This window comes from Hippoglossus hippoglossus, chromosome 20 (genome assembly GCF_009819705.1).
Source record: "Hippoglossus hippoglossus isolate fHipHip1 chromosome 20, fHipHip1.pri, whole genome shotgun sequence".
Classification (NCBI taxonomy): Eukaryota; Metazoa; Chordata; class Actinopteri; order Pleuronectiformes; family Pleuronectidae; genus Hippoglossus; species Hippoglossus hippoglossus.
The window spans coordinates 14,643,801-14,664,187 of NC_047170.1; the positions used below are offsets into that span (position 1 = coordinate 14,643,801).

At 41.8% G+C, this 20,387-nt stretch overlaps 3 protein-coding genes across 5 annotated transcripts; 2 read left to right on the top strand and 1 right to left on the bottom strand.

The window, feature by feature from the left end:
- Positions 1-134: 134 nt before the first annotated feature.
- Positions 135-6,200, top strand: maf1b (MAF1 homolog, negative regulator of RNA polymerase III b). 2 transcript variants are annotated; one of them, XM_034572266.1, is made up of 8 exons: positions 136-675; positions 1,752-1,840; positions 3,810-3,941; positions 4,040-4,202; positions 4,290-4,411; positions 4,530-4,649; positions 4,898-4,987; positions 5,079-6,200. In XM_034572266.1, the coding sequence occupies exons 2-8, from the start codon at positions 1,758-1,760 to the stop codon at positions 5,101-5,103; spliced, it is 735 nt and encodes a 244-aa protein (XP_034428157.1). In that variant the 5' UTR covers positions 136-675; positions 1,752-1,757; the 3' UTR covers positions 5,104-6,200. The 2 variants fall into 2 exon arrangements, with proteins under 2 accessions (XP_034428158.1, XP_034428157.1); XM_034572267.1 differs by lacking the exons at positions 4,898-4,987; positions 5,079-6,200 and adding an exon at positions 4,857-4,884 and having other exon boundaries at positions 135-675; positions 4,530-4,678.
- Positions 4,386-13,806, bottom strand: arl8 (ADP-ribosylation factor-like 8). Its single transcript, XM_034572268.1, has 8 exons — positions 13,342-13,806; positions 10,724-10,784; positions 10,491-10,638; positions 9,368-9,451; positions 9,072-9,223; positions 7,190-8,116; positions 5,342-5,347; positions 4,386-4,396 (listed from the first exon to the last, which is right to left on the bottom strand). The coding sequence occupies exons 1-6, from the start codon at positions 13,385-13,387 to the stop codon at positions 8,068-8,070; spliced, it is 540 nt and encodes a 179-aa protein (XP_034428159.1). The 5' UTR covers positions 13,388-13,806; the 3' UTR covers positions 4,386-4,396; positions 5,342-5,347; positions 7,190-8,067.
- A 546-nt stretch (positions 13,807-14,352) lies between these two features.
- nsun6 (NOP2/Sun RNA methyltransferase 6) lies at positions 14,353-20,128 on the top strand. Of its 2 annotated transcripts, none has more exons than XM_034572171.1 (12): positions 14,353-14,742; positions 15,216-15,320; positions 15,547-15,702; positions 15,810-15,907; positions 16,051-16,157; positions 16,313-16,466; positions 16,759-16,840; positions 16,974-17,093; positions 17,324-17,468; positions 17,557-17,702; positions 19,196-19,321; positions 19,419-20,128. In XM_034572171.1, exons 2-12 carry the CDS (start codon positions 15,246-15,248, stop codon positions 19,596-19,598), a joined length of 1,389 nt encoding a protein of 462 aa, XP_034428062.1. In that variant the 5' UTR covers positions 14,353-14,742; positions 15,216-15,245; the 3' UTR covers positions 19,599-20,128. The 2 variants fall into 2 exon arrangements, with proteins under 2 accessions (XP_034428062.1, XP_034428063.1); XM_034572172.1 differs by having other exon boundaries at positions 15,813-15,907.
- Positions 20,129-20,387: the final 259 nt, after the last annotated feature.

Genomic DNA, 20,387 nt, shown 5'->3' on the forward strand with positions numbered 1-20,387 from the left:
TCCCGTGACATTTGACAAAGCCCCAGCCAATCACACGACTCGTTCTTTATACGGACAGGTCGCCGAACCAATCAGGGCGCGGTGTTGATTTCAAAGTGGGTGTGGTCGGCAGCGGGCGTATATAAACGAGAGGGGGCAGGGCTCTAACGGCACAGTCGATCCCGTTGTTTTGATGAGGAAGGTCCTAGCGACGCTTTGAGGAAACCGTGACCCACTTCCACATTCTCCCCAGGAACAGGAGCTCGTCCGCGGCCACTTTGTTCAGATCGAGTCGCTGAGAGAAGGAGCGACTTGATCCAGCAGATTGCCCCCGCGCTGTGGAACCGGGAGAGGGATGCCGCTGCAGACAGACTCCGACGGACGCAGACGGTCTCTGGATTTAATGTCGTCGCACTTAATCGGGACGAGTAGTTTCTGTATAAATTTAAAAAGCCCCAGAATAACCCGCTCTCGACCGAGTGCTCCCGGAAGATGCTCCGGCTCGAACTAAGCGCTGCCCGTGTGAAGTGAAGACATCCAGAGAAGCTAACCGCTAACTTAGCCGCTAACGCTAGCTGGTCCGACAGAAAAGCAGGAGGGTCGCTAATCTCTCTCTGTGTGTCCCCGGGAAGAAGACGCCTGTGTGCGGGTTGACCTGTGTTGTTTTCTCGCTGAGCTGGAAATAAAAACCTCTCGGTGAGTAAACTGTGTTTTCTAAAGGACGAAGTGAACCAGGAAGAGGGTTTAAGTTGTGGGGGAGGGGCGGACATGTAACGTATGACCTCATGGGGGCGCTGTTACACCACCCTGCTACTTATGTTGACAGCTGTATCATTTGTTTACTCGCTGAATTTATTGTTATTGTATGTTCACCATTACAAGTAGTTGTTATAAGACAAAGTACAAAGAGGGGAACTGAAGAAGTGCTCTTGTTTAGATAAGTGCTATACAATAATTACATCAAATTATTATTATTATTATTAAAACATCACCTTTTTAACAAGGTAATTCAAGGATTAATCGACTTAATGTTTCATATCAAAGTAAAGACACAAAATGTCAGATTGTTAACAAACCCAAAGTATATGTACTAAAATAAAACACCAAAATTGAACAATACATCAATACTATACACATGATTCAAAAGTGACCCAGCTCAGTTTTTATTTTCTATATCTTTGCTGTGAATGAATTTCATCACAGTATTTCAGGTATTCCCCAATTAACTTGTTTTTGATCATCACAAATCCTTATTTGAATTTTTCCTTTCTTACTCTATAAACAAACTCTATAAATTTTGTATTTCTACATCAATAAAATTAGTGTTTTCAGTACGGAACACCTACCATTCGTTTCACACAGCTGCTTTTGCAGAGAAAGGAGGAATATGTACAATAATAACTAGCTGCGTGAAGAACAGGAAGAGGAGGAGGTCTTGATTCTGAGTCTGAAATCTCTGCGCAAAGGATCAAAGACTTAGAAAACTCATCTATGTTATCACAAGAGCCTTCTCCTAAATGAGAGAAGAATAAGCTTTGAAAGATTAATCGACTGAAATCCTGCAAGGTGACTAATAACCAGACATATAAAAATACAATATTTCCCTTTAAAATATAGTGGATTGGTAAGTATAATGGAGTAGGATGAATAACTAAAGTCATGTACAAGTATCTCACATTTGTACATGAGTAAATGTGGAACTAAAAGTCTTTATTTTCTTCTATATTTTTTTATCTTTGTCTGACACAATCTTTTTATATTTTGTTTTTCAGGCAGCAATGAAACTGTTGGAGAACTCCAGCTTTGAAGCTCTCAGCTCCCAGCTGTGTGTGGAAACAGGGGAGTCTCGCATCCTTGGCAGGTGAGAAGTCACATGATTTAAGCTTATTACACGTCCTTGTGGTAGTTACAGGATTTTGTCCCCAGGAAATAGCAGAAAATATGAGTCAGTTCATCTTAGTAAATATTGAGGAAAAGTTAAATCTTCCACTTAAAATGAAACATATTTTCATGTTCTTTGTTTTTCATGTGTAAGTACTTCGTGCTTTATCGCTGTCTTACACGATAGAAGATTAAATATCATGATCTTAGACAGAATGGATTTGTATTTGTAAATCGCTTGGTTGTTTAAGTTTTCCTTACAAAGGAAATACCTTGTCTGGTGTTGTGTCATGAAACAAGTGTAGACAGTAGAAAGGTGCGGCTGCAGATCAGACTCTGGCACGTAAACAAGGGTAGTAGAGCAAACGAGTTCCTGCACGTTACGCAATATCACGATGACACATTGTTAAACTAAACTCCCATTTGTACGACCTGTGCTCAAAGTTAATCACTGACAGTTTGTGTTTTTCACTCAGCAAACTGTTAAACATTATGTTTTCAGGTTATGTAAGGGCATCATTACAGTGACAGTGTGGTTATATAAAGGGCAAGAGGGCTGTGCTGCCTGGTCTGAGAGCAGAGTTTGGACCGGTGGCTGAAACCGAGCTTCTGTGTTTTTGTGACTCGAAGTGACGCCCCCCCGCCCTTTCACACCCCCCTGTGGCTATTTTGGAGTGCGTCGTTGGGGCTTATAATCATGTACACACAAACATATAGCAGTAATACTTCATGAAAGCTGAGTGCAGCTGGAGCTGCCAGGACTGCTGGTGTTAAGGCAGCTTAGCCGATTAGTGAGGCAGCCCATCATAGCAGCAGGAATCACAAGCTGCACACTTTAACTAAAAATGTACCTTCCAGAAGGTTTGTGTTGTTTTCCACTGGTGAAAATCTGCATTAGCGGCACAAGTAAACAACAGCAAACCGTGATAATAAACTGTATTTGTACTGCACATGAGAGAAATGCATAAAAGTTGAAAGTACATAGGTCATGCTCTGAATAAAGGTCATATGTTTATTGTAGAAAAGCAGCAGAATAAGGTAATAGATGAAGGGTGTATGACTAGATAATACAACAATAACTATATATAGATGTATACAAAAAGAAAATATGTAAGAACGCTGCTGTTATAGTTGTTTTTCAGAAGGTAGCGGTTGTTATTCCTATTTTAGTTGATCGTGACCCTCCCTCAGCTCCAGTATCTGTCCTGTCATGAGTGTTCAGCCGCTCGGTCAGCTGTGTTGTGGGTGGAAAACCAGGGCAGTTATTTCCACAACCGTGTCCTCTGCCACCGGTGTCCCTATAATTAGGCCGGCTGAGCCAGAGAAGTTCTTCTTGAGTCTAAAGTTGCACAACCTTTGGTCTTGCATAACCCCTGGGTGGGCGGGGACAAGATCAACAACTGCACACCGTGTGCTCCGCTTGCATATCTGTGTACAGAGCCGTCTGACCCCGAGACAGGAACGAGCACGCAGGATATTTTGGCACCGTCTTGTTCTTGTCAGGTGTTTGTGCAGATTTGGTTACGGGGGTGAGATTGGTTCAGGTTATGTTAAGGCCATGTTGTCAAACAAGGTGATGCATTATACAGATCTTTAGGCAAGTTTATAATCCTTTTTTTAAATAAGAATTGCATTTATAATGTCAACAAGTTAGATCTGATGCTCATATTTTTCCTTCATATTTATATTTTGTCAAATAAAACAGCTACAATCATTGTATACACACAGATGTATACAAAAGATTTGCATCCTAATATATATTTTAGTGTCTTGTAAACTCCTTCAGAAGTGAATCAGGCTTCATAAAACCCATTAAAATGCCTCCATGTGTTGTGTAACAGTGATGAAGCCGGAGTGGTGACTGAAGCGGTCTTCAGGGATTCAGTTTGGATTTTAATCCCCCATTATTATTGTCACTTAATTTAAAATGCATAATTTCTGCTCCACAGGATTGAGAGCTACTCCTGTAAGATGGCAGGAGATGATAAACATATGTTCAAGCAGTTTTGCCAGGAGGGGGAGCCACACGTCCTGGAGGCTCTTTCCCCCCCTCAGTCCACCAGCACCACCAGCCCTTCACAGTGAGTACTGCAGCCCACAGCCAATCAGAGCGGTGAAGGACAGAGAATCAGTGCTTGGACATTAACAATGATTTTTGTATTTTGGTTGTCCTGTCCAGATTTGGGAAGAGCAGTGAAGATGGGGAAAATCCTCTGAGTGACAAGTGTTGCAGGAAGACTATTTTCTACCTCATCACCACACTCAACGAGTCGTTCAGGCCGGACTACGACTTCAGTGCGGCGCGGGCCCACGAGTTCAGCCGTGAACCGAGTGTCAACTGGGTCAGTGTGAAGCAGATCTTTATATTTTAAACATCAGAGTAAAAACCAGCTTTGTGAAATACTAATTGGAATGTAATTTCCCTGCAGGTGGCTAATGCAGTAAACAGCAGCTTGATCTCAGCCGTGGGCGAAGAGTTCAACTCTGTGGGGCCGGAGCTGTGGAATGCCATCGACCAGGAAATTAACCTGCAAAGCTGTGACATTTACAGGTAGGAATTTGTCCGCTGAACACAAACCTTTTGTGTAGCAGGTGACTTATGCTGCGGAAAATCCCCTTGGGTTCCTGAGTGGCCTTTTTAAATATTCTTTCCTTATTTCGGTTTGTAGCTACAACCCTGATCTGGACTCTGATCCTTTCGGTGAAGAGGGGAGTCTCTGGTCCTTCAACTATTTCTTCTACAACAAGAAGCTCAAGAGGATTGTTTTCCTCACGTATCGCTCTGTCAGGTCAGTCATTCGTTTCATCCTCTTAACATCAGATTCTGTGTCTGATAGTTAGATTTTAAAAAGCAGCTAACACAACATTTCACATGATTCATATTCACTGTTCCGATTCAGAGACCATGTTATTAGCCAGCCATAAAGTGTTATTAGTTGAGGTTGAGTTTCCCTACAAGTACATAAAATAACTTGGCTGTATGTTGGGATGTTTAGAAAGGAGTAAACCAACAAATAAGGTTCTTTGCTTTCTGCAGCGTCCTGAGCGGATATGGTCGTGATTGTCTCGACAACGAGCTGGACATGGAGCTGGATGATGAGGAAATGGATGGTTTCACTGTGGACAGGTCAGATTGGTTTTCACCTACTGAAGAGACACATGTTCACAGGTTGTATGAGAAGAATGTCTCATCTGTACTTTCTTTTCTTTTATCTCAGGTGCCCCAGAGCGCTGTGCGTGTGAGAATTCTCCCAGAGGATGCACCTTGGTGAAAGATTATTTGGTCTTCTCCCCCCACCCCCCTTCATCACTCCATCCTACCTTTTTTTTGTGTTTGTTTTGGGGGTTTTTGCTGCCTCTCCCCAAGCCGTGTTCCCATTTTAGATAAATGCATGTTTGAAGCCTTCTCTTTTGCTGGCAGTGAACTATGAGCCGTGAGGTGGTGGACTTTTTTCTTTTTAAGAGACCCCACGGTCCCCACAGTAACCTAAAGCTCCTTCATTCTCCGGTGTTTTTTCGTCCCGAAGCTCCAGGCCCAAGAAAAACATTGACACACACACACGTGGGCCTCCTACACACTCGCCATGTTTCCAAAGAGACCACTTCATGGACGTTTGAGAAGAAGGTCTTGTTTTATGGATGCGTGGTCAAAGGCGGACTGCGAGCAGCGTTTCTCGCAAATGATGTCAGAGGACTCCAGGTAACACCAGCACCAATGAGAACTGGCGCAGATTAAAAAGTTTCTAATATTCCAACCTGGGGTCCATTTGATTCCAGTTTGATGTTGACTGAGCAGCTCGTTTGTTGTTCATCGTTTGCTTGTGTTGCTTTTTTCCGTGTGACGTTACAGTGAGAACTCTCTAGCACTGAGTTTGAAACACTTCTAACCATTATTACTGCAAACACTCGTCTGTACGTGTGAGACAGGAGGGATCCACCGGGGAAACTATTGACACCTGAGTTGCAGCTTAGAAAACATATCAGCTTTTGACAGATTTGTATTTTTACCCAGTTTCATATTGTCTTTCACCTACCTACAGTATTTTAATTTTCATCCTCTTCCTGGTTGACCCTACCTTCTAAATGTCTCGTCTTGCCAGTTGTTTCTTTGCTCATTACCTCAATGCAAAGGCATCATTGAAAAGTGAATGTATAGTTAAATTTAGAGAGGAAAATACAAAATCTTGATAGAAAAAAAATTGCTGTTTTCGGCATTATTTTTTAGAAATTGAGAAGCTCTTGTCGTTATTTAAAAAGTGGGCAGGAGTTATGTCTTTTCTTGACTGCTTTTGCTTTTTCTTGGCTGGTATCGATGTGAATAAACTGGTATTTGAATCAGATCTGACTGTTTCTTGTCTTTGGAAATTAATCAAGCTTTATCTAATTTCACAAACTCATCTGTCAAACATCCCAGATTTTTTTCCCCCCCAAGATCAATGGATTTTTTTGAGAAAATGTTGGATAATAAAATATAAGTAACTATATTCTTGGATTAGCACCAACACTCAACGACTTCCACCACTATTGTTTGTGTAATTAAAACAAAAGGCAAAGTGTGGAAACAACTTCTTTGGCATCGGTGTTAAAATAAAAAACTGACTCTAAAGTTCGAAACAAACTTTTAATGAAAACAAAACTGAGATACAGTACATGACCCAGACTTTACATCACCACACTGACAGTATAAGATCAGTTCCCTTGCTTTGTGAGATCAAGGTAATTATTTCTGTAAACCTTAATGCTGCAAAGAGTCTGGGGGCTGCGCAGTTCACCCGTTTCCTGTTAGTATAAAAATACTTTGTCTCACGACCATTGCTAAGATACTGTGGTACACTCGGCAGCATATCCAGACCAAGATCTTTTCAAGTTCTCTGTTTTGGTTCAAACAAATGCACCTCCTCTCTTTTTGGCCACTGTGGAACTCGGTTGCAAAGTGACACGTGCATAGATCTGTTAGCAAGTTCAAGGAATTCTTACACCGCCTCAAAAAGGATAAACATGGGTTGAGAAAAGAAGAAAAATCATAAACCAGCTGTCAGATTCATACACACACACACTTGCAACAGCTTAGTTAAGGCTGAGGATTGAGATATAACTATGATGGCCAAAATATTGATTTCAGATCATCTTAATGCTACAAACCACGTGAGTGTAACAGCTTCCTTTAAAACGTGTGGCACCTTTTCGATGGCGGCTGATTCTGATCCCTTTAATAAAGTATAAAACACTTGAAGAGGAGTACAGGTCAAAATGGCAGCAGAAAATAAATGTTTATATTAGGATGCAGTGGATCAGCCACGCACACTAGTGGAGCACCAATGATTAATACAAAACGGAGCAGGCTATAAAAGCTAAGAATAAAATTAAATAGAAATCATAATACATCACTGATAAGTGTTAAAATTTAAAAATACTGTTATTAAAACAGAGCTTGGGACTTGCGTTTGGAATCACATTACAGCCATTTCATTGTTTTGCTCATTTAAATTAACAGCTGAAGTCATTTCCGTTTGTCCCTCGGGTTAGATGGAGGACAAACGCCGCATGCCGACACTTTGATTTGGCTTCATGACACACAAGGCCCGACATGAATAAAAAGGGAGAGTTTGTACTTCAGCACGACACCAGAATGCTCGAGTGTGAGGGTAACCACCAACAGTGTAGCTTATGAAACTGAAATTAAATGTAACAGATGTAGAGAACAAAAAAATAATGACACTAAAGTGTAAAACACCCGATGAGCTCTGTGCAAAACTCGGTGCCACCACCACCATCACCAAATGTGGTTTAACAATACTGCTTCTAATCCCTTTGTTTGTCCTGTTAAATTTAACATGAACAAACTTCTATAGGAGGAAAATAAAATTACAAAAAAGAGCTGCATCATATTTTCCACTCACTGTAACGTTGATGGTGTATGTAACATGATATGTATGTAGTGTAAGGGTCCGGTGCTGGACACCCTCCGATCTGAAGTGACTGTCTCCTCCTCCTTCACCGTAAAAACCAGCTCTCGCGCCACGATCAGGTCAGTTCATAGGTTCTGGTTTTGTCAGTTCCGTTGTAACAGACGTGTCAGTACTGCCACACTGTGCGGTCCACAGAGGTCAAAGTCCAAAGTTGTCATTAAAAAATAAAAAGTAACTATTTGCCAGCTGTGTCACCGGGTGGTGCAGGTAGTGAGGCCGTCCATGGTTGAGGGAGGGGCTATCTGAGCCCGGCTCTGGAGGTCATCCACTCCAGACCTTGGCATAAACTGGAAAAACAAAGATGTTGACAATATAAACAATGGGCGGATCGAGCTATGAGGTTGTTATGGGCTTTAAACTCAACAGGGTTAGTGAAACCTGGTGGTTTGAAACACTCACAGCAGCCGAAGTGCTTCAGCATTTCACTGTCTTCAGTTTCAAATGTGTGTAATAAAGTTCAAGACGCAGATATTTTACATATCAAAAGGGCTGAGATACATGACAACAATGCGGTTAGATTTTTAAATTATGACCGGAGTCTCTGCAGGATTCTCCAGGTTCAATTTAGGACTTTGACGTCACAAAGAATTTGAAATTCCAGTATTGATTTCACAATCATATGTCGGCAATAAAGTACGATGGAAAACTCGCAAAGACGTTGTCCAAGATTTTTTGAAAAACCTTCCAATAGTAAATAACAATAAATTCTAATTAATTGACTTAATGCAACCTGGACTTGAAGACCTGCAGATTCTCCACACTTTACTATTTATTTTTATAACTTGGTATCAAGAAGAAAAGTTCCAACGTCTTTCTGGTTAACACGATCATATTTCTCCTATTTTTCGTATCCTATTTAAATACATGATACCTGAGCACTGTGTATTCTTCATTTAGCAAACACACCAATCGCGTCACAGGGATGAAGCATGCCTCAATATATTACTATAAAGTGGAAAACAATTCTAGTCCACTAGTCTTACACAGTAATAAATCAGTAGCCATGTAAAAAAACAAGTCTATCTATCATAGCTACATGAGCCACACTAATAATTATGTGTCTCCCTCAGAAGATGAATTAGAAACATCTGCACAGTTATTATCTGGCAGCTGGAGGGTTGGGATCATAAGAAGCTGATGGAACTTCATCTGTCGAATCCTTGAGTTAATTAAAATTCTGCCAACCGTGCACATACATCACTGCCTGCTGCAGTTAACACAAGATGCACAGATGTGTCTTACCCCTCTCCTGTGAGTGCACAGCAGGACTGTATGTGCCAGGGGTGGTCTTTGATGGAGCTCAGGCTGAGGTATTTGGAGATCTCCGCCGCAGACATGCAGTCCTTCATATCCTGCTTGTTGGCAAATATCAGCACAGCCGCTTTCCGCAGGTCCTGAGTGAGAGGAGGGAGAACAATGAAACCACAACCTGCTGCTCTCCGACACCTCAACACAATGTAGCTGCGTGTGGGAGGGTCAGCGGAAAAAATCAACAGCCATGACAAAAACAGAGCAGTGTACTACAATGAGAGCTTTACCTCATGAGCCAACATCCTGTAGAGCTCCTCCTTAGAGATGGCCAGCCTCTCTCTGTCCGTGCTGTCCACCACCAGGATGATGAACTGCATTGTGGGATGTAGAAATCACACTGGGTGACCTCTTTCAAAAGACTTTTACAGCAATGAAATGCAACACAGCGGGGGGGGAGTTCCAGGCCCAGAGCCTCACAATGGACACTGATGACTGCTACGCTAACAGCCCGTTTACAATGACAGAGAGCGACCTTGCATGACAAAAGACCAAAGCCACGTTCATTTTGTGATGTGAGAGATGCCACTTTGACCACGGCTCGGGAAGAAGACACTTTTTGTTTTAGGAGGAAACGAGTGGAAACGTGTTATCCAACATGAATGTGACCCAGATCACCACCAGGGACTCGGGACTGAAAGGGCGAACACGGGTTACTATAGTAACTGCAGAGCTACTGGAAACTCTCATAGAAAGTCTTTTGTAATAGATCTTTACAGTTTCTGGAACAGTCACTAAATTCTACAGTTATTCATTTCAAACATGCTTGAAGGGTATAAAAGTTTAATGTGTTAAATTGCATCTGTAACTGCACTGGTGGAGTGTAATAAAGTTCAGGATAGAAGCTGCTAGAAAAAGGTTTTCATTATTGAGTAATCAAGAAAAGATGTAACAACAAATTTGCGAAAAAGTCAAAGAATGCTCATCACAATGTTCTTAATTGTAGAAAATCTGAAACATTCATTATAATAGAAAGGAATAAGACAAAGTATTTTTTTTAAATACTATATAAATAAGCAATCGATTATTGAATAATGATTTCACATCTAGTTGAATCAGAAGTGTGACAGAGTTGAGGAGTCTGGTCCTATGTGAATAGGTTCACCCTGTGAAATGTGACCTCCCACACATCTGCCACAACTCTAGATACTCCTCCAAAAGACCGTGCAGACGCTGACCCCAGCTTTACTTTCCAGGCAGGCCCCTTTGTGAAAGTGTGACCTCTGACTTGGGCGGCTCCTGCTGCCGTCTGTGCTCTGAACAAACACACCAGCTGCCACACTCAGGAAGACAACGGCTGCCGGACCATGGCTACAGTTCCCCCTCGCCTACGACTCAACTTGTGTTGCTCACCTCTGTGTTGGAGTAGTAGGTGTTCCAGGAGGACCGGAGGGACTCCTGTCCTCCGATGTCCCACATCAGGAAGTGGGTGTTCTTCACCACTATTTCCTCCACGTTGCTTCCGATGGTGGGAGACGTGTGGACCACCTCGTTCATCAGGCTTTGTACGACAGAATCATTAAGTTAGTTTTTTTGTTTGTTTAGATGCAGAAAACAAGGAGGGATTTAGAACTCAAGCTACTTACAATTGGTAGAGTATAGTGGTTTTCCCTGCGTTGTCTAGTCCAACAATTATCACTTTGTGCTCTGCAAAACAGAAAAAGTGCGTTAACAGAGTTTCTGCAGGTTTCAACATGTTCAATTGAAAGACTTTTGACGACTGTGACGTATGAAGTTTAAATGAAGATAAGGTGGAACATCAAAGGGGAGAATAACCCTCTGAACTCTACGTTATCTTGAGAACTACAGACAGAAACAGAGGTGATCTATAGTCTTTCCCACGGCCAAGCCAAGCGTGCTGAGATCAATTCTGACCAAGATGTTTGTCGACTCAAATATCAGCTCCTGTTAGTTTATTTACAATATTCTAATATCTGTATCATTGAGAAAGAACTACAACACACAGAAACAGGAGGGGGGAAAAAAGGATTATAAAGCATGATGGAAGTAATGTTGAATTAGCATTAACACAATTAAATATATATATATATTTTCAGGCATCCAAGAATTTGAGACTGATTCAAGTCTTCTGACTTCAATAGGATATAATTATCAAGAATACAATCTTTTTATGAATCATCTTGAATTGTCAGTCACTATAAAAACAAGATGTGGCACATAGATAAGGTCATAAAGTACAATGCATTCATGCCTTTAAAAGTTTATTTTCTTCCTTCCTTTTCCAAAACACGCTGACCTGATTTTTCCAAAGCTACACTTAACCTACAGTAAATTCTAGCTGTTCATAAAAGCCACTAGCAGGACTTTGAGGAGTGTGAAGCGCGAGAACACCACAAACTAAACGTATGTGCGAAAATATCCCACTTTGGTGTTTGGACCTTTCCGGCCTGTCTGAGGCCTCTGGCTGCCGGAGAGGAAGGAAGTCTGGTCAGAGGGCTTTGCAGTTCTGTCAGTCTTTGTGCAGAACACTGGGTGATACACATCTATTGCTTCCTTAAAGAGGAGCTGCCCTGTGATGAGCCTGCCAAGACAACTCTACTGAAGCGTCACGATTACCTTCATGCTATTCTCTTCCAACATGTAAAACACAAACGACTGAATAGAAACAACAATCAACTGGTCTGAGGAAAACATGTCACTCCGGGACTGATAAGATTATTTTTGATAAGTAAAACAAAAAGGACAATATTGAACACGGTAACATGTAAAGAGATTATCTTTCAAACATGTTGTCTTTGTCCTCCACTATAAAATAACTTTTTTTTTTTATAGCACATGCAGCAAAAGCGGTTTCAGAATAAAAGAAAACAAACTTAAATTCAAGGGAAATTACAGAACTGCAAGGACCAGGGCTCCTGGTTTGATTAGCTACTGCTCTTGCAATTACATAGAGTTGATTATATGTTCTCAGCTACCAGCATTTCTCCAACCACTTCACACCCTGCTGTAATCCCTTTAGAGGGTGAAACCTGACTCCTGTGTAATCCTCCTGCTCGGTCCCAGTGATCACACCGGGACGTTACACGGGACAAAGTAGTTAAGAGAAGAAGGAGATAGATGATAATAAAAACCTCTGCATTAGAACAGAATGTGAAAATGCTAAATTATTATATAATTATAAAATAACGGCTAGCGGGTAACATTTGCTGAAACAGAACCAGATTCTCACTTCAGCCCCAAAACCTTGTTATGACAAACCCTGACTATGTACCCTGCAGCTTGATAGACAAACTAAGATTAAACTTTTGTATTATGTCAAAGTATCGTGCACATTAGAGTTACATTTTGTGGTTTTTGGGTTAAATCTAAGGCTTTTACACATATTGTTCAAAAAATATTAATCTAAAAAAAAAAAAAACAAGAGATGCACCGTACCAGATTTAACTACTATCTTATTTCCATCAGACTCTAATAACATAACTAATGCACTTTCAAAATACAATCATTTTAAAACACAATAATAGATCCAAACATATATTTGAACTTAGTTTTTATTTCCCCAAATGTGAGGATTTGATGCTTTTCTTTTGTCACGCATCACTTAAAATAATTTTTAAAAAATAACTTTAAAACGAAAATATAAAAATGAAGGTCTATTCAGGAGAAACTTAGATTAATTTATGATAACTTTTGTCGCACACACAAACTTCAATCACTCCATTCAACACTGTGTAAAACCAATAGTGATCCTCTCACACGCACACGCACACACACACACTCTCTCTCTCTCACATCTGCCAAAAAGTTTTATTAAGCTTGTATATTTATCTTGTGACTCAATATAAACGAAGCTGATGCTAAAACAACACCCTTCTTTGTTAATAACTGCTCAGCTGCACCAGTTGTTTGCAACTTGCTCTACAGGGTAAAACAACAAAGGCTGTTTACAGTAAACAAGGTTTTCAGAGAGTCGAGGGAAACCGACAGTAAACAGTGTGTGGTTCTAGAAAGTGACTTGAAGCTGATTGACAACCTGATGAAGTCTCTCAGTGACGAAGTGATGAACGAGCTGCTGCTGGAGTTGTTGTGTTAATCTGTTTGTTTCGAGCAGCCTCGCGTTTCTCCTCTGTCTGTTATTGGGACTTGGAGCTGCTCACTTGGAGCTAACGGGCTAGCAGCCTCTCGTTATCCCGGGGTTGAGCAGCTAGCGGCTGGGGGTTAAATGAGCCGCAACAACACCCACCTTGGTTGCAGAAGAAGCTCCACAGTTTGGCGAATATGAGGCCCATGGTTAAGGTTGTGTGTCCGTCCTGAAGCACAGCAGCAGCAGCGGCGGCAGCAGCAGCAGCAGCAGCACCGAGCCTCCTCTCAGCTCCGCACCGTACGATCCGTGGCTGGGCTGCGGCTAGCGGCTAGCATTAGCTGGATGCTCTCTTGTCCGCACAACACCTCGCCGACCGTCTCGGCTCGGACTCCATGCGGCCCGGCGACACAAAGAACCCCGGACCGAGGCGGGGATCGAACCGTGTGAGGCGGCACAGGAGCAGCGAGATGTTATTCACTGTTTAACGGTGTCGCTCGATCCTCCATTAAAGCCACATCCACAGCTCCGTGTTGTCTCTGCCCCGCTCGGCTTCTGCTGCCCGTTAGCTGCCTGTGGAGGTGCTGCGGTGAAAAGCGCAACCCACGGTTATTTGTATTCTCTTCCGGTCACGTCACGACGTTTTGTTTTTTAAACTGGTGTAAATCTACAATATTATTTTACCTTGGCACCACAAACTAATCCTCTTTTCTTTTATGCTCTTCTGTTTCTTTATATATTTTAAATACACTATTATTTATTATTATTATTTTATATCCATGTATAGATAGATACATACACACATATTTCAAACTCAAACTATTGTTTATCGTGGGGGTTTCAAGTGTTGAGCGTTTTTCTAAACTCGAGTTTAACTGCTGTTATGTTGTCGTAATGTTGTCATTAAATGTCATTTATTGCTCTTTTAATCTCTTATCATTGTGAAGCACTTAGTAACCTAAGTTTTGAAACGTGCTATATAAATAAAAGATTACACTCCATAAAGATAATATCTTAAAACATGGACAGGTTACGACCTGCAGCATCTGACCTCAGAGCTGTTTTAATCTCTTAAAATATATTTTTAAAAAAAACTCTTGTCTATAGTATGAATAATCTCAAATGCATTTATTTACTTATTATTTTAGCTAAATCCTACATTTTTTAAGAAGCTGGGGTCATTTAAAAAAAACAAGAACTAAAGAACTTATACAAACACTTATACATAATTTTTCACCGTGTTTATTAAAATCTGAAGGCTAACGTGAACAAAAGGCTCCTATGATGAAAGAAGAAACTGTATAAAGAGAAGCTTGTGCTCTAAAGCCAAAAAGTATATTTGTTTATCAACCTCATATGGAAATATGCTAAATCTATAACTAAATAAAAGGAATCTTGTGTTTGTCTAATCATTTGTTGGTTTTATTTGCTCTAAAACTAAATGTTCACCTCCTGTAAATAAATTAAACTTCTACCGACACACAAACCAACTGGTGTCACGTGACCAGACTGTTGTCATGTGACGTATGCGGAAGTAGTAGCACCGGCCATGAGCAGCGAAACGTGAGTATCTGAAGTCTTTGTAAATTGTTGTAATTCTGTAGTTTAACTAAGAACAGGTCGTTAATTAAAGTGTCAACGTATTAAATATAAATTATACGTTGATAAAGTAATGTCCACAGATTGACCCTGTGATTTAAAACCTGACAGTCGTTATATTTAATTCAGAGTTAAAAAGAAACATAAAGAGACGGATTAAGATTAGAAATTATAGTGAAATCAGGCAAAATGAAGATTAGTTCTTTATATATTTGTTTTCTCATTTCTCATTTCTATGCTTTTTAAACTGCATCCATTAAAATCCCACTCATTTTAATAGTTATCTAGTTATTTGTATGTTATTGCTCAGTTATTATCCATTTTATATCTTTGTATACAAATATATATTAATTCATGAACCAATGCCGGTTATCATAGTGTACTCGGTTTTATATTTTGTGTATTTCTTTGAAAATTGGCTGTTTTTCTTTGAACAGATTGAAAAGTTTTATCGAGAGCTGCAGAAAATGTCAGTTTTTACGAGAATTTCTCTGAAGCCTGAAGTGGTCGAACATCTACAGAGCGTCTTCTTGAACGCGGAGGTAAGAATTCACATGTGGTTCTTAGATGTAATTGCTCTCTTGTGTTTGGATGCATCAGTATTGTAATTTTACCTAAGATGTCTGTTTTAGTGATATTGTTCTTGTTTTGTAAGATAAATCTTTCCACCATGTTTAAAATCCCACGTCAGTTAATCATCTTATTTTGTTTGCGCATCATTTCTTCCGCTCTTTCCCTTCGGTTTCATTTTGTCTCTGTTGTGTTCAGGTGTTGGCTGCAGTGGGTCACCAGGAGGCCGAGAGTCGTTTTCACAGGCTGCTCACATGTCTCACACACCCGCCTTCGTACACATGTGTTCGGGCCAGCACTCATCTCGCCTCCCTGGAGGAGATCAGACACAAGTTGGGAGAAGAGCTGACGAAGGTGAGTCTTCTTTTCTCGCAGCGGAAATTAAATGAAAGAACACTGGAGGCTGTGATCAGTGGAGACGTGATCATTTATAATCCATCACTCATATGTTGTTATTGAAGCAGCAGATGTGCAGCTCGTCAGCAGAGGACGTCTCCCTTCGGATCGTCCCTCACCCGAGAATTCCAGATGTTCTGCTGCTTCCTGTCGATGGCCCAAGGTATGATGGGAAGGCTGGAACAGCGTCACACTCCTCTGCTCTGTGGAGTACACACTTAAATTAGAATGTCTGTCCAACCACACGGCTGATGTCACATAAGGCAAAACCCAGTTTGTGACTTCTCTCTTCTCTTGTATTCTTAGGCCCGTGAAGCAGCTCAGCTCAGAGGTGATGGTCGGCGCTCAGTGCGGCAACGCTGTGCTGCGAGGAGCTCATGTGTTCGCCCCGGGGATCCTCGCCAGCCCCAAGTGTAAGAGACAAAGGCCTATGTCATGAGAACATATGTATGTGTGTGTTGAGTCCACAGTTTATCAGTGAACAACACAGCCCTTTTACTTTGTCGGTTTTTCATCAGAGTGCGGTTGTGTAACACGAGAGCCGCCCGTGATGTTTTTGTGCCGACAGACATGAAGGCTGGAGATGTGGTTTCTGTCTTCTCTGACTTGGAGGGAAGGTGCACCCGAGGAGCCACGAGTTTCCAGGGGAAGAAGGTGTTTGTGGGAAATGGAGTCGCTGAACTGGGCCGCTCCAGCATCTTCTGCGCAGATAAACCTCCAAAGTTAGTGGATTTAGATGTAAATGTATGACTCGGCATGCGATGCCAAGATGAGAATGGCAGTGTAATAAATAGAACAAATAAAAAACAAATAAAGGAATCGCTACTTGGATATGAAACGAAACTGCTCAGATGCGGAGATCAGGCTCCTCAAAAACGTGATTGAAAGTAAATGTTATTGAACACTGCTCCAACATTTTAAAGGTTTATTGTATTGATTAAAAACAAGACAAATGCACCTCTGACGTCTACCAGTCTCCCCCCCGGTCAAACAGTCTGTCTTCTGTATTTTTAGAGGTGTTGGTGTTCGGATGGTGGATCCACTTTATCAGAGTCCTTCGTTTGATGGTGTTCTTCCCAACCTGGCGTTCCTACAGGTATTTGTTATATTAAAATCTACATGACAGTAATCAGATGCATGTTCTACCCTTTTTTCTGTCAGCATGCCAAGTAGTTTAGCTGATAAATGCTAATGTCAGTCCCCAAAGTAAACTGACTTTGTGTCTGCAGAACCTCCCGTCTGTGGTGGTGGGACACGTGCTCGGGCCTCGTCCTGGAGAACGGATCCTGGATATGTGCGCCGCACCTGGAGGGAAGACCTGTCACATCGCTGCCCTCATGGGGGATCAGGCACGACTTTTATTCATGAACAGTCTGCTGCTGATGTGTTTGCTGCTCTGGGGATCGTAGTTAATATTCAGAGGTTTCAATGTTTTTAACGTGTATTGTGATTTAGAGCGTTGCACGTTCTCATCTTAAAGGGAAACTCCACTTATTTTACACTTACAGCATTTGAAAGAAGTTTTTAAAGATGCCTTCTAAAGATTATATCAAAGTCTAAGAATCTCTGTCTCACGCAGGGCGAGGTCGTGGCCTTGGACCGGATCCGAAATAAGATTGACCGAATTCATCAAAATGCCCAAATGTTGCAATTGCGCAGCATCAAAGCCTTTTGCTTCAACAGCACTCAGGCTGTGAGCAGTGACCCGGCGCACGGCACCGAAGGTAGAGAGCTGCTTTTATAGATTTATCTGTTTATTGATCCCAGCGACCCAGCAGACTGATAACACCTCTGTTTCTGTTCATGTTGCAGGACCACCCTTCCCTCCTGAGAGTTTTGACCGGGTTCTGTTGGACGCTCCCTGCAGCGGCCTCGGGCAGAGGCCCAACATGGCGTGCACCTGGAGCCTCAAGGAGATTTGTTCGTACCAGCCTCTGCAGCGCAAGTTGTTTCACGCTGTAGGTTTCACCGCTCGCAGATCCAACACTTCTGACATGTTTAACCTCCGTTTGTTAACAGTTTGAGTGTCACATCATATTGATAATAACCCACTTGGGTCAGTAGGTGGCAGCGTCTGACAGTATTTAATCTTTCTACAGTTTAATTCACATTTTAAAAGGAAAGTCTACCTCAATATGAAATGCTGTTTTTTAATAGAAACATAACTTTAACCCTAAGTTACACATTATGTTTTAAAAATGACTGAGGAGCAACTTTGACCTCTGAAAGAAACCAGTCAGAAAAGTGGCTCCATAACTTTTTGAGGATGTGTTCAAAAATATTAGCTCCCATTTTCCCGGCTGCCTTTTAAAACAAATACACATGAATGTAGTTTAAGAGGAAAGCACATGTGGAGTTTTGGGTTTCAGCATGACTGATGGATGGATTACTATCAGGGAGATTAGAGTCCAGTGCGGAGGACATCATTTATCATTTATCCCAGTGACACAATGAGCTTCATCCACTGACGGCTCCTCAAGGTCAGTCAACATGCAGGCTGAAGAACAAGGCTCCTGTTTGTAAGACGTGTCAGTGCTCATACACAACACAACCTGACAAGTAAATCTGCAATAATGCTTCTGCAGTAAAATGTTTGGCCACTTGAGGGCAGCAGAAACAAGGTGTGAACACATGTCATCTCCTTGTATATGATGAACCTGTTGCTTTGCTTTATTTACACATCAAGAACTTTAGCAACGTCTCCATATCAGGTGATGTTTTTACAAACCAGATGAATTCAAGTTTAATATTCACTATTGTTCACCAGCTAGTTGCAAACTATGTCTGTTGTATGGTAAAGCACTTCCACCTGTTTATCAACCAGCTGCAATTTGCCAACTACTGCCCCCTGAGGCTGGAAGGCAGAAAACACCCAGCGGGCACTTGATAGCTGGTGTCAGTACTTTTTGTTTTAGGATGGATGAACTGGTTGGTTCTGTAAATCCAGTGCTGGAGAAAGTACTAGAACATGGTAACACAGTAACGGTTCTACTTGAATTAAGAGTGACTAGGTTCTTGCTTTGGAACATACTGGAAGTATTAAAAGTAAAAGTACTTGCAGGGTGTAGCCTATTCCGTAATACAATGGTCTACGACCTTACTTTTACTCCATTATGAAATGGTGTAAAAGTGATAAAGAGCAGATCCCTGTGCTTTTCAATTGGAGCTTACGGGAAATGAGAGCAGTGTACAGCGGGTTTTAAGAGCTAATAAGAAAAACAATGTCGAGTGAAGTGAAATCATTAAGTGGAAAAAGATCAGCTGCAACACTATAAAGCTGAAAGGAGCTGCAGATTCAGGTGATAATTCAACTACGTTCAAGTGAATCCTTTTACATTGTCTCATTGTGTTATTTTAAAAACCTCCATTATAGCAGCTGTAATAAAATGTTTGTGTTATGAACTAAATAGATAAACCAGTAGATGCTGTGTGTGTGTGTGTGTGTTTGCAGGCAGTGCAGCTGTTAAAGACAGGCGGGGTTCTGGTGTACAGCACCTGCACAGTGACTCTAGCAGAGAATGAGGAGCAGGTCGCCTGGGCCCTCGCTACCTTTCCCTGCCTCACGCTTCAGCCACAGGTAACAGTGTTGTAGCCGCGTGCATGGACTCACAAACACACCCAGAGATTTGAAGCAAACTTCAACCTCTCTTTGCTCTTCTCCTCGTCCTTGTCAGGAGCCTCACATTGGTGCAGAAGGCATGTTGGGAGCCGGCCTGCCACCTGAACAGCTGCGCCTCCTCCAGAGGTTCAGTCCCGAGCTGATCTGGGACCAGACGGAGACGACAGCTCCCCTCCCAGACAGAGCTGACAGGGACACCATCGGCTTCTTTATTGCCAAGTTCCTGAAAAACTGACCGGAGGGCATAATGTTGTCTCTCGCAGCCCTCGTGTGGGACTGCAGTCGGGAACAATGGTGTTTATATTATGACACACTGTGTGCTTTGACGCGCCCGTGTTGACAGAGACGCTCGCTGCGCTGTTTACAGCATCTGCCTCCAAACAGCTGCTCTCTGAAACTGCGGGCCATATAGGGATAAGCTTTATAAACACCGAGGGCAGGGGAGAGGGGGAGGGTGGTGGGGAGGCACGTGGGGATGGAGCCTGAATGAGTATTGGCAAATGCGGCAGTGCTGGCGTTGCTATGACAACAGTGACGACACAGCTGCCATGGTGACAGCGGATCCAGTGGATGTGAGAGCGCGGATCAGGAAGTAGCGTGCAGAAGGAGGTCATCAGAGGTATTAACAATTTAGTGTCTTTTAGCAGACGAGCGGGACGTCTAATTAAAACTTCTGCCGCAGAAAGAAGTGATGCTGACGTGTAACCCTGACTCAATGTTGGATATGAATTTTATTTTGTCACGATAAAAACACAATTCAAGTAAGTTTTTTGTCCCATGAAGTTGATGATACTGATGAAATGTTGGTCCAAATGCTCTCCATCACTGATAAGGTAACATTTTTAGAATTTATAAGCACCATATGAAGTTTGGACACTAATCACAGGTGGAGTACAAGTACAAAGTACAAATTAGTAAAAGTCCTGCATTTGTAAACCTACTTAAGTAAAAGTTGAGAAGTATAATCAGCAAAATGTACTTTAAAAATCTAAAGCTCAAGTACAAGCACCTCAAATTTGTACTT